General features: G+C 39.3%; 1 protein-coding gene across 2 annotated transcripts in view; it reads left to right on the top strand.

Annotated features, from left to right (window-relative positions):
- The window catches only part of SULF1 (sulfatase 1), a 96,920-nt gene extending 85,223 nt beyond the window's left edge, over positions 1 to 11,697 (top strand). The window contains exons 17-20 of one of the 2 annotated variants that reach the window (XM_018554231.1): positions 2,096 to 2,238; positions 3,678 to 3,801; positions 5,687 to 5,720; positions 10,496 to 10,610. In XM_018554231.1, the coding sequence (XP_018409733.1) occupies positions 2,096 to 2,238; positions 3,678 to 3,801; positions 5,687 to 5,720; positions 10,496 to 10,526 (332 nt within the window). In that variant the 3' untranslated portion in view covers positions 10,527 to 10,610. Of the gene's footprint in view, positions 1 to 2,095; positions 2,239 to 3,677; positions 3,802 to 5,686; positions 5,721 to 10,495 lie in introns of both variants that reach the window. The other variant, XM_018554230.1, reaches the window with a different exon arrangement.
- Positions 11,698 to 17,150: the final 5,453 nt, after the last annotated feature.

The following is a 17,150-nucleotide window of genomic DNA, read 5'->3' as shown; positions in this document are numbered from 1 at the left end:
CCCCCCCCCCCCCAGGACAGGAAGTGATGGAAAATCTCTCTAACAGCAAAGCAGACAAAATATATTTTTTAAGTTATGTACAGGATGCTAGCACCTCTCTCAGTTTTTTATCGTTGTTTGTTTCCCTTTTGCAGATTTTCCCTTACTTCCAGTCTGGTAAAACATTCTCTCCAGAACAGAAAGTGCAGGGAAATATCTCAAATGGAGCCCCAGATAGCTGTAACGCTTGACAGGGGTTCTAATCCTTTCCCCATTCAATCCAAAACTAAAAAAAACAAGTTTTGGGTATAGATGCACTTTGATATATTAATGAGGTCTGTATGCTGCTCTAGCTGCAGAGTTCAGCTTTCTGTTACACGGTTCATGTGACTTGTTGCTTAAACCCTTCTTTAATTAAACACAGCAGAACTGCTGGGATTAAAATGTCTTGTGATAAACTTTTTTCCAGAAATGGTTGTACAGAGTGTGTATACTTTACATGGACTTAATTAAAAGAAGAAATTAGGGAAATGAAGGCCGTGCTATTACTGACTGTAATGCCAATGTAAATACGACTAGGATAATATCTGAGTTAAAATATTTCTGCATTTAACAAGAGTGTGTGTTTATGTGTGTGTGTATATATGTACAGTGTGTATATATATATACATATATATATAGGAAACACAGGCATGTATATGCAGCCACTCCAGTACAATAGTAGCAGTTTAAAGGAAAGTTGTACTGAGTGAATGTGGAGGCTGTCAGTGCTTGCCTTCTGAAAATTGGACTTGTTTAGCTGTCTCTGGCTTTAATACCATCTGTCACTGACGCATGAAGCCACCAAAGTCAGTATTTCTGTCTTTCACACCAGGTCCAGATCAATTATTTGGAACGTATTGAGGCCAATAAATCGGCATGACAGGCCAGCAACTAGCTTTTTTCACAAGCATGGCTCTATGGCCTCTATATTTCTTTCAGGACATGCTTCCCTTCACAGTGGAAATAATTAAGCATCTAAGGCCTCATACAGAAAATGTAAATCAAGCCCCAAGCCAGTCAATAATGGCATGATGCCATAGCCAGCTTTATATAATAGCTTGTGCATACATATTTTTATGGAATTGTAGACACCACTAAACCCACCAAAACTATTAACAATTGTGACATTAATTACCTTTTTAAAAAAGACACAATACAGAAGTGTGGCAAAAGCTTGCCAGCAGACCATTGTTGGGATTTAAATATTTTTTTTTAAACATCACTATAGCTTTATTAAACAAACCATGAACCAAAAATATAACCAAATACCTTAATATACCCAGTACCAGCTCTCAGCCATTCCTATAAACAACTAAGAGAGAAAGCCAGTACCACAAATAAGCACACATGCAAACAGCACACATTATGATAGAGCTTTCAGGGGTGGACAAATTAGTATGGAATTCAGGAGACAGTCTCTCCAGCTGATGAGCCAGCAGGATTTTTTTTAGGAGCCAGCTCCATTGAAAACAGCTAGAGTAAACCTTAAACTTTAGGCGCCAACTGTGGTTTTTAAGGGGCATTGGCTACCTGGCTTCTAAGATTTGTCCAGTCTGAGGTAAACCCCATAAGAACAATAACATGATGGATGTAGGTGCCACAATCCCATGAGGGCACTTCTTTAAATTGCTCCTCACATGAAGCCAAGCAAAAGATAAATCACATTAAGATCATAGAGTTCCCATTACAATAATCCCATCTGTGTGAGAAGCAAAGGGAACAAATGTAAAAGGTAAAATCCGCTATTGCTAGATGACAAAGCATCCTATGTCATCAAGCTTATAAGGGTCCTGTGAGACCCCAAATGCAGGTCAATGTTTTTTCCTGCATATGTTTGTCATGTAAAGTCTGCTGTAGTTACAATTTTAGTTATAATTTGGAAAGTTGACACTTATGAGTGTTGTGATTATGTCGCTGACCACATTGACTGATGTATGTTCTGCATGATGACCATATCAAACTATAGACCTTATACATGCACACGTCTTATAAATGTCTAACTAGTGAACTGTTAAACTGTACATTTTTCCTTGTAACCCTTAGAAAAGATTGAATGCAGTCTGTTTCTTCACAGTGGGGTCCTTCTGTACCTGTACCAGCTCCAATAATAACACATACTGGTGTTTGAGAACAATCAACGAGACTCACAATTTTCTGTTTTGTGAATTTGCCACGGGTTTCTTGGAGTACTTTGATATGAACATTGACCCCTACCAGGTAAACACACAAATGTATTCAAATATTTAGTAACATGTTGCAGTTATCCTTAGGGGACCAAGCCATTGGCCAATAATACCCTTCCATGGAACTGATTCAAGCAGCAACCTATTACTAGTAATTATTAAAACCTAATAGTTTGGCTTTTTGGAGTCAGACACCTGCTGTGTTGGGAGCTTCCGCAGGGAGTGGAAACTGATGATGGTACAGCTCCCCTTTACCATACTTCACTCATTATCACCATGTTGGGGGGAATTTGGGAAATTTCAATGAAACTTAGTGTAGAATTGGTGCCTCAAAATGTTAAAGCTAAACTCCAGGCAAACAGTTGAGTACATAGATAAAATGCATACTGTATTTGAAAGCTACTGTTTTTCCATTTTCCTTGCAGATGATTGAGTATTCTTTGTAAAGTGAAATTTCACCTCTAAGTTAAGGAAAACATCCCCTGCACCTGCAAATTCTCTTGCAAAGTGAACGGCATATTTGCCTTTAGTAAATCAACCCCAATGGCTAAGGAAGCATTCATGTCAGGGACAGCCAGACAAATAGCATCTCCAAATAAAGTCTGCACTAGGAGCACACATATCTTTCAGTACAGGTTTACTTAAAGTATCTGCACAGAGAATTTCCAACATACAGGAAAACGTTATTTGCAATGACAAGATTATATGGTTGTGTATGTGATCCTAAAGTCTGTGGTCCAGAACCGCAGAGCCTCCTCTTGTTTCAAGTATGCAGGTTTAGTTAAAGGAGAATTATGAGGCGAGTGATTTTCACTCAGCCTCGTGATCTGAGCCGACCTGTGACAATGAAACTATCACAGGTCGGCTCAGTAGAACGGGAAGTGAGCAAACACATACCGGCGCTTACTTCTCCATCTATTCGTGCAGAGAGCCGTGACTGTCACTCACGGCTCCCTGGAGAGATTACCCCCCCTCCCCTGTCCGATCCTCCAGCGCTGACGGGGGAGGGGGCGGGTACAGCTGGCTCTACCTCTAGATAGGCAGAGCAAGCTTTCATTCACGCATCTGGGTGGATCCAGACAGAATTGTCGGGATCCGTTCCGGCTGCGGCGTCTCAGTATACCCCGAGCTGTAGCTCGCGGTATACTGAGCTTTGGGTGACGGGAGGACGCTAGTTTTTGTCCTCCCGTTACCCTTAGGAGAACTAAGGGGAAAAGCCTTTACCCCATAGTTCTCCTTTAACTCCAATGATATGTACTATGTACAGTTAACTTTTATAGAAGTCTTGTTTACTGTGTGGCCTTGCAGATATATGATGATAGGAAAGGTGGCGTAACAATGGCCAAGGTGGTTTATAACTGCCGTCCATATTTGCATATATCATTACATAGTGCAATGTATTGATCTCATCAGTTTAAGCCCTTTGAACCATTACTAACGACTTATTTGTGTAAATCATTGAATTCCCCACAGCTCAAAAATGCTGTACATACTGTGGAAAGAGGAATTCTGAATCAGCTTCACATACAGCTGATGGAGTTTAGAAGCTGTCAAGGTCACCGCCAGTGCAACCCAAGGCCGAAAGGGCTAGAAACAGGTAATTTTTCACATCAGCCTGTATGGTTTCCAAATAGATTCTGTGACTAGCATATAAGACTTTTTGAAGACACCTTTAATATGTGCTAACAGAAAAAAAAATTGCTACACCATCCTATTTATTTACAGCAGCTGGAATATAAAAATGTCTAAATGCGAAAAAATCTAATTGCTGAATAATAACTTTCTGGCCTGACCAATTTTTTCCTACAGGTTTAATAATAACAAGTCAAGACAAACAGCAAAGCTTATTTACAGCATTGGCTTCTGAGCTAACAACTACTAGAATGACTGTAGCCAGGGGCTGCTAACTAACCTGCTTACCCCTCACACAGCCCGTACGTCTTCTAATATCAGCCGTACTTAGTAAAAGACAGTTTGCTGGTCACTAATTTTATGTTTGCAGGTACTGCATATTACTGGCTTATTGAAAATGAGAACAATCCACATGAATATCTTAAATTACACTATTTGTTTCTACAAGCTATGAAAACCCAAGCATTAAAGCCACTTACAAAGAGCTTTACATTTATATAGTGGTGGTGCCTATTTTGTGGTAAAGGTGAGCATGCCAGCTCTTTCTGGTCAAGTTAGGTCTTAGTACACCAATAGTTTCCAATAGGCAAATCCACTATATGTAGTTGAAAACCAGTTCAAAATAGTCCTATACCCTGAGCCTCTGCTGAAGCGTGCCACCCGGGCTACATCAGGGAAAGCAAATGGCAACACCTGCCAAGAATTCCAACTCACCAGTCTGGTCTGACTGCAGCCTTAATTGTCTCACAGAGCTGTCTGAAGGTGCCCATACACCTTATGATTATCGGACGATTTTCGACTTTTCGTCCGATAATCACATGTGTGCATTGCAGTGTCCGACCGACATTACTGTACAATCGTACGACTTTTGACAGTCAAGCATGTTTGAAAACTTTGCTAGATCGTACGGTTTTCGTAAGGTTGCTGGCGTTTCGGTCAAATCAATTACCGCATTTCGTCCAGGTGCTTTTCGTTAATTACGGCTAAATTAATCTTGCGATCATCGGGGCAGGATGGGGCTGCCGTACGAAAATCGTACGACTATTCGATCATCAGACGAAAAGTTTTGTCCGATAATCGTAAGGTGTATGGGCACCTTAAGGCTGAGGGTATGGCCACAATCAGAAGTGACATTACACTATCCTTAATTTATCAATCTGTTTAAAACCAGAACTGCCTGTGTTGCCCTATAGTGACAAACTTGTAAAGGGAAAATCATTTGCAATTTAAGCTGAATTGGATTAGTTGCTTTGGAGGAACACAGTTTTTATTTTAGACAATATGGTAAATAATCCCCATTGCATATTATCAAGCACAGAAATAAAGGCCCAGTCCACCCAAAAGTGATATTTTAGTAATAGGTTAAGCCTGGTGGACTTTTCTTTAGGTCTTGGATAGTCCAGAAGAATAATCTTCCTGCCATAATTCTTGACTCCTTCCTGTCCACCTGGCAGTCTGGGTGTTCCCTTACATTTGCCTGTCCCAGCATCTCTTTGTGCATTCTCTAAAATTAACTAAAAATCCAGCAGGGAGAATGGAAACGCTTATAATAGCCGCTACAGGTGTGCAGAACTAGGAGCTCTGGCACCTGACCAATAGAGTCCCCAAGAAAAAAAACCATCTGTCACATTGTTTGGCTCTCTAGCATCTACAAAAAGATGATGAATCAGTTATGGGTGGACTGACCCCTTTAAGTACCTGATAAAAATAATATAATAACTGAAGAATTAATCATTTCAGTGATAGGTACACCTTAACCATCTTTTAAGAAGACTTTGCAATCTAGTATATGGTGAATGATTTCTCTTCTAGAAGTTAACAACCAATACTCTTGTATTTTCCTATATCAGGAAGTAAAGATGGACGAACCTATGATCCACACAGGTATATTCTCTTTTTCTTATTTATCCTTTCCAGCGGCTTCTTCCCGAATAATTGCATGATCCAGCCCATTCTGACTAATGTGTGTATTCTGTCATGTGGCTCATGGCATAGCTTTTGGTGCATGCAACTTCTAACCATGGTTCCCTCGTATTGGTCAGTGGTGTCCGGCTGCCATGATTCACTCCATCTCATCTTCAAAGCAAGAGCTCATACATCTCATTTCATGCTTGCCACTTGTGATTTTTCAACATCCGATTCACACAATGTTTCAGTTGATGCGCCACTCATAAGAAAGCCTGCACATTGTGTTTTCTTTGTGATTGTGATATGTGTACAGTATTTTTTGCATCTCCTTATATTGGTATTTCATAATGACGTACATGTGTAGTGCCCTTTGACGCTTTGCAAAATGCATGAAACAACGTATAGAGATATAAAATGGTATGTTAACCTCTTGCCGTCCGCCCGTAGTAAAAAAACGGACGGATGGCACTGCTACATCTGCGGGTTGCCGTCTCCAGACGGCAATTTTTTTCTGCTCGCGCTACTGAATTTTTCAACCCTTTATTCATTTAACAGTTGGTTTTAGGTTGCCCATAAATTAGTAGATTATCAGCAGCCAATGAGGACAAGATATATAACTGTCACTGTATAGTCACCCTGTTTATGATATGTTCCCATCAAACTAAAACAGTTCAGGCTTGTGTTTCAGCTATATGTTTAGACGTTAGGCTAGTTGCCCATTGAAAACAACCTATCACAGTAGGGAGTATGCAAGTACCTGAATATTTAGTCATGTGCAGGATTATTTACAAAATATTTCTATTTTTATATTTATTTTAGTTTGAGAATCAGGTGGTCAAAGGTCACCTGAAGTCTGGCATTTGTCAACTGTCTGACCTCACACATTGTCACCCAGGTACACAGAGTACACAGCAGTGTCAAATAATAGAGCCCTATAGTGGTTTATAACAACAAAGCTTGTTATTACATTGTTATGTACTCTCAGGAGGTGGGAGACAGATAACAGGACCTAACTGTCAGGTGACCTAACACAACCTGGCATGTCAGACACTAAATATGGGGATGAATTAAGTATTTTAAACATGAGGCTGCATAATAATAATAATAATTAAAGCCTGATTATTAACATTCCTGCATTATTTTTGATGTGACTGGTTCTTTTTAAGTTAGCCAGCCGTACGTTGACTTTTACAGTAGAAGGCCTGCGAACTGCCCATTGTAATGGAATATTGAGCTCCTAATTTAGCCAGAAGCTTTACTTCTTCTGAATGATGAAAAAGGTTTACCAGTTTTGCTCCCCTGATGCACTCATTCTGCCTGATTCATCAAGTTGCAATGACACTTAACGTTTGCCAAATAGCGCTTGCTTCAGCATCCCTTCAGTGCACTTTAAGGTGTCTTAAGTTGATGTCACTTTTTCCTCAATTCCTACCTTACTCTGTTACTATATATATCATGTGGCCTCTGTCACAGTGGTTAAATAATAATTGTATATAAAAATATTAAAAGAAGGAGCTTATATCTTTGCCTAAACAAAAAACTCCCATTTGTTCTTTTGTGTTTGTAGTAATTACCAGCGATTTTGCTCCAGATGAGACACTTGCATAACTTCTATTATAAATTTGCTCCAGGGTAAATTTTTTAAAGCTCTGCACTTCCAGAAACTGCTCTGAGTAAATCTGCATGTCTGAAGTTTGACACTTTGATACGAAAATCACAAAACATCTGCCTGGAGAGTAGCATTATTGTGGTTATGACGCACTGTAGAAGTTTTCCCTGTACGCAGACAACATTTTTTACATTGTATGCATTCCACCTGCCACTTAAGTTTAATATAGCTATACTTACCCAGAGGACCTTACCTGATTGAGCTGCCAGAGATCCTTTCTTTGTTTTGGTTAATAAATTTAAAAAAAGATTTAGAGCAGAACTATAGCCAAGCACACATATACACACATAAAATACATATCTTTGAGCCGTTTTATCTGCCAAAGTATTTATTTCTGTGCAGCCACACTTATAATTACACATACACTTAACCCCTGCCATACTGCATAGCAAGAAGACAACTATTCAATATTTACAGCTCAATCACACACTCATTAGACTAGGAATCACCATATTTCTAAGGTCCTCCCTGTGCTCTTCTCAGTAATAAGCTTAAACAGCTTTATGCAATGCAATGGGGTCTGGAAGGCTCATAGTGCTTAACCTCCCCTTCTGTAAAAGTGTGTGCAAGGGCGCATAGGAAGTCAAAAGGATGACACTGTTAGAATACAAATTAATTGATTACTGGATGAATATAAAAGTGTGGATAAAAGGGTGGATTTTTGTACGCGCCTAGTGCTCCTTAACGATAACCAGTTTTGAGAAAAATATAGCTGACTCCCTTCTGAAAGTGCTAGTTGCCTGGCTCTTGTTGACCTTAATACCTTGAGTGACCAAATCAGAACAGTTTTGAGAATTAGGAAAGTCACAGAAGTGTCAGGCATCCTTATCTGCATACTTGCTCTGTATCACTTGCTCTGTATCACTTGCTCTGTATCAATGACTTGTTATATTGAAACAAAAGGGTCACCATCACCGAAAAGGAACTAGCATTTTCAGAAGGAAAGGACAACAGTGGCAGGCTCCATACTTCTCTAGTGGTGGGCTTGCGTTAACAATATTCATAATAGCCCTTGTTGTATAGAAGGGCTTGTTTTCTGTCAGTCTGCTTTGCAGTTGATTGCAGCACTACTGGAATGCATATGTTTTTGGTGATGAAGCCTCATAAGAACTGCCACAAAGCAAAGCACATCAGGTGCACACTTCATAAAATAAAATGAATTTTAAGGTGAACTGAAATGTCTGACTTTTGAAACGCAGTTAACAAAGCCTGTCTATTTGAATCTATACTCAAATCCAACCCTTCTTAACCAGAGTCCTGTGGAACCCCAGGGTTCATCCAAAGGTTGCTATGGGTTTCTTGAGAAATGAGCAATATCTGCCTCTCAGATAAGTTGCCACTCATACTAGTGAACTTTTTAGCGATCTGTAAGTGGAAATTCTTCCCAATTCTTCCTACTGGGACATAAATGTACAAAAAAAATTGATAGGAGCTCTATTCAAAATAATAAAATACTTTGGTGGCATCTTATTTGCATCCTCATTGCTACTGCTTTTAGCAACCAATTTTCATTAAATAAGGTAATTTTTACAGAAGATCTGAGCCAGTACAGCTGAGATAATGAGCCCAATATACTGTAGTGTAGTGTGAAGTAAACCTGGACTTAACTAAAGCTGGCCATTCACTATTATATTTTCTTCGTTCAACCTGCAGGCTGAACGAAGGAAATATAACAGATTCCTCCTTTTACACTTATGTGCGTGAATGGAGGAATCCCCTTCTGTTTTCATCACATTCTGACAGCAGCTGCCGGTTGCTGTCAGAATACCCGAGTGGACCTTGCAGATGATGTTCCGACAGTGGCACCCACTGTGTGAATTTTGGCTTGTTCATCATGAACTGGCCAAAATTCACATAGTGTATGGCCAGCTTTCCTAAAGTGTGTAAATAAATGTACCTGTCCACACCTCAAACATCCATTACATTAACACAGATCTACCTCACTTTACTCTATAGAAAATAATTCCTAATTTAAAGGACAAGACAAACTACTACCGTATGGCAAATACATACTGCTAGTGTTTACGAGGAGTTAAACATTTGCAACTCCACACAAGATAGATATTTAAATTTTAGGTGTGACCAATGTGTTTTATCAACTAATGCCTTCTTATATTTTAAAGAACTGTGTAGACAAGAAATTATTCTGGTGGACATATCTCATCACTGGAGTTTCTATGAACTATAATAATGTAATGCATGATTAAGCTTCTGTGAGCCCAGATATACCAGTTTTAGTTGGCATTACCATTTAATTTTAGCTTTATAAAAGTGTTCCAACATGGCAGATTCACATATGATCACATTTAATAAGTAGTGTGTAATAAACAAAGCTTTGTAAAATATATTTTATAATAAATACACTTATGGTAGGCTGTTTTGTTCTTCTGTATTGTTTCTGGTGGTGGCCTGAAAGTGAATCTGTGTTTATTCCATGGAGGACAAAGCAAAGCATTTACTTTAATGTCAGCCCTAACAGCAGCATACATTATGCTTACCCTCCTTTACTCCGCTTTCCATACACTGTTTGGAGCTCAGAGCAAAGACAAATCCCAATACTTCTAGGTATGAAGAACATGTGACTCACTCCCCTTCTTCCCATGTGACAGTGCTTATGCTTTGATTAGCCACCAAGCACTATACCATAGGGTGGGAAAGAGTCCTCAGCCTTTTGTAAGTTCCAGCTTGAGCTTAATGGTCCTGTCTCTGCTTCTGGTGGCTAAATGAGGTGGTGTGTGGATGGTATGGTGGGGACACCAATAAAGTAAGCTTGTAGTTTTGCCCTGCCTGGACAAATTATATATTCACTTTAGGCAGCATTTGGCTATAAATGGCATATGTTAGGTTTATTACTCGTGCTTTTTGCGGTGAGGGGTTTCCTATGCTTATACTTTGTTTGGATGGACTGTAAATATTAATTCTGTTTACTGAATGGAAAATCTTTGACACAAAACACACTTTAACATCATTGTATTTAATGTTATTCATTTTAACATATCATTTTAAATAGATTTTGTGTGAGCAAGTAAAACATTGAATTAAAACCAGAACCCAATGACCTATGCCATCTATATTGTTACAGGGGACAGCTATGGGACGGATGGGAAGGTTAACCTGCCCAATTTCACAGAGGATGTTGACTGGAAAGGACTGGAAGATCTGTACAGTGTTAATGAAAGCTTGTATGGCTACAGAAACAAGTATAGACTTAGTCCTGATGATTGGGCGAATTACTTGAAGGATGTAGATAGAGTTTTTGCACTGCTGAACAATATCCCTAAAAAAGTTATGGCAAATTCAACTGCGGATGAACGAACTTATGCATCCTCTGATGCGTCAGCTCTGGTGGAAATGTCCTCTGCTGACTCTGAAGATGAATTTAGTGGTGTAGCTGCGGAAGAAAGGGAACCTAAAACAGAAGCAAATTTGAGCACAGTGATATTTAATCACAAGAAAAAACTTGAAAACAATCTCCCAGCGGAGAAAGTAAAGAACCAGGCACACTGGAGCTATAGTAAAACCGAAAGACAGACTGATCAAGTTTCTTTAGACACTTATGATGTGGACTTCAGTGGAAATGGACTTGCAGAGTTAGAATCCAAAATGAATTTGGACATGCAGACTTTTAGTCATACCCCTAGAGAAATTCAGCAACGTCGTCTTGTAAATGAAGATATATTTCAAGACCAGGTGTATCTTCCCATTGACTTCTCGGCTCACCAGGTAAAAAATATCTCCACTGTGGATCACTTAGATGATTCTGAAGACCATGAAAATAAAAAAGCCAGACCAGCAAAGGATTATTCTGGGGAAACAAATACAAACTTGGATATGGAAGGCAGTGCCTCGTTCCCTCTTTCTTCTGATTAGAACAAATATACTTTAGCAAAAGCTGAAACTCTAAACAGTGACTGTGGCACTTGACATTCCAGTGCATCCAATAGATTTTCTGCTTATCACAATATGGGCAACGGCGTCTTCAAAGTCACTTCAATAAGATACTTGACAATTAATATTTCATAAAATTTGATGTTTTTACACTTTTTTCTTTTTTCACTATTTGGGCTCATATGTGTCAAATGTTTAAACACCACAGATAATTATATCCCCACTATTATATATTTTATTTTCTAACCACTGGAATTAGTAAACTAATTTTGCACTTTTATAAAGCTTTTAAGCTTGACCACCATGTTTTTTCCTCTTTTTACTTTTAGTTCTAAACCATATTGTTGTGACCAGAAAAACATTTTGGCGAAAGGTGCTGTACAACTTTGCTTAATGTATTCATGAAATCGCACAATCTCATCTGAAAAAGAGTGACAGATAAGTCTAATGTCGAGAAAATCACCTTGTGTGTGGGGCAAGGATGATCCATCTGATTAGTATCTAGCCAGCAGTGATTGGATGGTGTTAGATGGCTACATCCATTATCATTATTATTGTACAACCAACTCTACTGTCACCTACTTATCATCTACAGGCACCTATTGTAGTGTCTAATAGCTGCATTTGTCAGATTTGGATACGTACATGGATAATCAAATCTGGCAAATATATTGTAGACCATTAAATGATAAATCTGCTGTTTAGACAGAATCAAATGAATCAGTGACTTACAATCAGGGACTATTACACTATTTATAAAGATGGTAGCGTTTTGGAAGTGCAATCCAGGGAAGGGGAGTTGCTTTCCGAATCTTGTATCATATTAAATGTGTTTTCCCCATAGTTGTGAGTCACTTATTTATTTCTCCCATTTTCTATCATTGGTGGAGCAATCTAGAGCACATTTATCCAGCTGTATTCTGGTGATATGTGCCTTTCCACTCTTGACATACCTCTACTGACTTATGCATTTAAAGAGAACTTCCAATTTACATGGAAATTCCTCAGCTGCTTCTTATTCCACAACATGCTAACATTCTTATTCCACAACATGCTAACATGAAAGCTCCCAGGTTTTTCTAGTTACAGGAGCTTTAAAAATGCACTTACATTTATTAGGCACCTAAGCCCATCTTCAACAGCCCTTGATAGCCATAGACTTGGCTGAGATGAGCAGAGATGGGCACCAAGCAGGCCGAGCAGGGACAGGTATGTATATGGCTTTCAAGAGCTGTTGTGGATGGTTACCAAAGCCCAAAAAGTGTTTGTGCACTTTAAGCACCTTTACACTTGAATCATATTCCACCCATTAGATGCAACACTAATGTACTATGAATACGTTATTTCACATACAGGTTAGTAAAAAGGAAAATGCAGCTAGAGGCACCTGAAGCAGCAAACGTGGCACATAACATATACATAAACATAGAAATGATAACATTGATGTTGTAAACATTACATCCATATTTACAAATTACCTCAATGTTTTTACATATCCATGCAGGAATCATTTCTTTTTTTTCTTGTCAAAATATTGCTTCTGTATTCCACTTCATCAATGCAGATCAGCACCACATTTGATCTGTGGGATTTTGAAAGTTTCTCTTCTCAGCAGTCCCAATGTGGTCTATGTATATATACTAAAAGTTGTTGCTATACGCGTCACGTTCTGTGATGACATGACAAACGTATTTATGGTTATGAAAGTACTCTTTTTTTTTTTGTAAATAGACTTAAACAGATGAATAGGCTTTGTTTTGTGTTTTTTTTTAATCATGTTATACTTTTATAGAACAATTCGGACTTCAGGAAAGTCACGAAGCAACATTTCTTCAAATAAAAATGTGCTTTACTTTTACAATTCTGAAAGTTTATTGAAGTGGCCTTTTAATTTTGTGTTTATTAGTGTATATATAGGCTGCTTATCTATCAATCTATCTATCTATCTATCTATCTATCTATCTATCTATCTATCTATCTATCCTATTCTATTTTAAGTTAATTTACATTCTTTTCCTTCTTTTTTAAATAATAAATAGACAAGATAAAAATAATAAATAGGCAAGCATCTGTTTAAACTTAAGCCTGAAAGTTGTTTCAAGCTAAACACATTAGACAAACGATTTAGTTTTCAAGTGTCATGCTACTGACTATTCGATTAAGTAGCACTATCTCGAAATTCAACTCCCTTGCAGAAGGCCAAAGATGAAGGCTGCTGCGATTTGTGTGAGAGCAGAGGTCTTTGCCTTTGGCCCGCTGCAGGGGAGCTGAATTTTGGGCTGGTTAGTGTTTGGAGAACAGTATGTGATAAAGCAGAAGTCATATTGGACAGCCAAAGATAGACTGCTGCACTCACAGGGGGACTGTGACAGCCGACTACAGGAAGGCAAAATGTAGGACTGGCACTGCAGTTCAAATGAAAAACAGACCGAAGTAAGACAAGGTTTGTCTAATGTATTTAACTTGAAACTACAATTCAGACCTCAAGGTACAGTACCAAAAGTACTGTATGTGCAGTGTGTCTTTCTTTTAAACCGTGCAGAACCAAAAAAAATACACCAACAAAAATCTATTTAATTTTCTTAAAGACCATGCAGCCAGATTAAGCATGTTTATCACAAGACTTGTAACCAGAACTTCAGCCTTCTGTCCCATGTTTCCCTTCTGTGTAGCCATGCTTTTGTGTTCAGTGTGTGTGGGTGGGTGAAGATGATATTGGCTTACAGAGGGCTAGTGAACCAGTGACAAGAATTAAATATTACTGAGATTAGGCTAGCTGAGTGACCAGCTTTTTAAGACGAAGAGCACAGAGTGTTACATGAATCACAATAAAGAGAACTTTTCATGTTTGATTTGCTGAATTTGAGCTGAATAAATATACCACAATTTATTCAAGTTGTATTTAATTTTTAAAAATCCTTACATTTAAACACCAGTATAAGTACATGAATTAAATTTTTATTAGCTTGCAGTAATCCTCTACACACCAGAACCAAGAATGGGTGAAGGAGGGCAAGCAGTGAGGGACAATCAGATTGCACTGTGTTGCTATTACTCTAACAATGGGAGATTGCAGATAGGAGAAAACAGCCTGTGGGAGGGTTCTTGACCAAGCTGTATAGTTTAGTTGCAGTAGGAACTATGCAGGCACTATGCAATCTATGCACAATTGCACAACTTTGCAATCTGGCAGGGCTTCCTGGATGACAACACTGGCTGCACATTATGTTACAAATCTTTTGGCAGGTAAACAGATGACATATACTCTACAACCACTTTTTAGGTATACCTAACAACTGCTGGATAGGACCTAAATCTGCCTTCAGAGCAGTCTAAATCCTTGTCAGCATGGATCCAAAAAGGTGTTGCAAGAGTTCCTTACGGATTTTGATCCATAGGGGTCTATTCACAAAGCTGCCGAGGGCAGCCGAGTGAATGACCGATCAGAAGTGAAGTGAGCCGAACACTGTTCGGCTATTCACTTCAGGCTGGTACAGCTGATTTCAGACGTATATCGGCTGAAATCAGCCGTACATCGGCTTGCTTCGTGTGGATTCGGATCAGCCGAACATGCTCAGCATGTTCGGCTGACCCGAAGTGCAGAAGGAGTTCGACTCAGCCGATCCAACATCTGGATCAGCTGAGCCGAACCTCCGGCAGGCTTCTCACTGCTGTTTATGTCAATATTTCCACCTTTTCCCAAAAGTGATTTATTAGATTGAGCTTTGTGGACTGTGGAGGCTTTTGGGGTAAAGTGATGTCAATGTCATGTTATCGGACAAAGACCGAAATGGTTCATGCTTAATGATGCATTATGCTACTGAAAGCAGCCAGTGGAAATGGGTGGCCTGAATTCTCAACAACATAACACCATTAATAGTTGCCCCAACTGCTGGAAGTAGACAGGATGGATCCATACATTGATGTTGTGTACACTGAATTCCGAGTCAACAATTTGCAGACCACTAAACCTTGTTTCTATCCATCGTTAATGGTTCAAGTAAGCAAGCATAGGTTCATTTTCCTGTTCTTCACTATGAAGAGTGAAACCCAGTGAGGTCTTCTGCTGCTGTGAGCCATCCTCTTCAAGGTATAACATTTTCAGGGTTATTCAGAAAAGGGTGAAGAGTTTGGAGAAGACAGGAGAAGAGAACAATCTAATGCAACATAGCTGATTTGGAAAGTGAGCTGAATTGGAGAATTTTTCCAAATTAGCTTTTTTGGCCTGTTCACTTCTTCTGCCTTCTCCAAACACCTTATCCTTTTTTTTCATAGCCCTATTTGTGTTTGATGTCCTTCTGCACACCATTGTGATGAAGGATGTTATGCATGCAATCTTAGTAAACCAAATCTTTGCTCCTACAAAACTGCCATGCTCTTTAAACTCCAGAAGACTATAACGCATATGTCACAGAAGGTCAGCAGTATGTAAGATGCTGCAACCATCACCCATGGCACAAGTGATCATTGCTAAGTCAAAGTTGCTTAAATGTCATTCTTGCCATTCTTTTGTTTGAACTATGGCTGAACGTCTTGGCTATATATGTATGCAATGTGTATTGAGTGTCTGCCACTTGATTTACTGGCTGTTTGTTAATTTAGTAGGTGTCCTGAAAAAAGACATTCAGTGGACATTCAGTGTATATATTTTTTACCTGAGTATTAAAGCCAGACTGAACTGTTAAAATATAATACCCACAGGGTGTTCCAAAATGACAGGTATCCTTAGCTGCCGATTACTGGCAGTGGACAGCTTATATAAGTGGCAGTGAGGCATTCTGACAGGTATAACATTGAGATGATGGTTGCAATTTTCGAAAAGGGTTCAACTAGCCTTTAAGTTGTAAGCTGAGAGTTTAGTTTTATTAGCCTTATAGGAAACTTGATGACCTTGTTAAAAAAATACTAGTTCCTGGTTAGTATTTTGACTAAAACTAGAGGATACGGAAGCTCTGATCAAGTGGGGTGTGGCTAACCCATGAGTGAGTGAGGATGTGTGTGCTTTGAGCTCCTGCACCTGCTACATCCACATCAACTAGCCAGTGCCTCGTAGATCCTGTAGCTGCCTCGGTCGGACTAATCAGCGGTCGTCTTGGAGTCTCTGTACCCGCTCTACTAGCATCAGCCTGCTATCAATTTTATTTTTATTTTTTCCTTTGACTGCCTGCTCCGCTCGCATTGGTCCGCTGACATACCAGCAGAATGAAGAAGAGCAGTAAAAAGAAAAAAACCCGGGAGATAATTCAACCCTCCCAGTTGGCGACTAGAACAAACATCGGAACATATTTCAACAAACAGGGAGCAGAGGAGTCAGCATGCACGCCGCAAAAACAGCCCGAGGTCGGTGAGGATGGGAGAGTGATTTCACCTGCCAGTGTCTCTCCGTTAAGCAGTGAGACTGGGCAGACGGGCTGTGATGGATTATCAGAATCAGGCAGTGAAGTTATGGAGATGGAACTGCATGGTGCTATGGGGAAATACCTCTCTCAACTTCCCACTAAGAAAGATATTGAAACAATGCTTCAACGCATAGAAGAATTACATAAGAGGGAAATGAGAGAGATCCGGATTAGCTTTCAGAAATTCCATGAAAGGACAGAGGCATTGGAAGCAGTGGTCCCACAGATACTGACAGGGTACTCAGCTGTGTGTGGGGGAATGAAAGAGTACCATAATCAACTCCAGACTCTGAGATCACTTGTTGATGACCTGGAAGATCGACACCGCAGGAATAACATCAAGATAAGAGGAACACCAGAGACAGTGGGGTCAGAAGAGCTCTGAAGGTCAGTACAAGACATTTTTAATAAATTCTTGGATAACACAGAAATAGAATATATAGAGATGGA

Source organism: Nanorana parkeri, unplaced genomic scaffold (genome assembly GCF_000935625.1).
Source record: "Nanorana parkeri isolate BGI_ZX_2015 unplaced genomic scaffold, ASM93562v1 scaffold147, whole genome shotgun sequence".
NCBI lineage: Eukaryota > Metazoa > Chordata > Amphibia > Anura > Dicroglossidae > Nanorana > Nanorana parkeri.
This window is presented reverse-complemented; position numbering and strand designations above follow the sequence as displayed.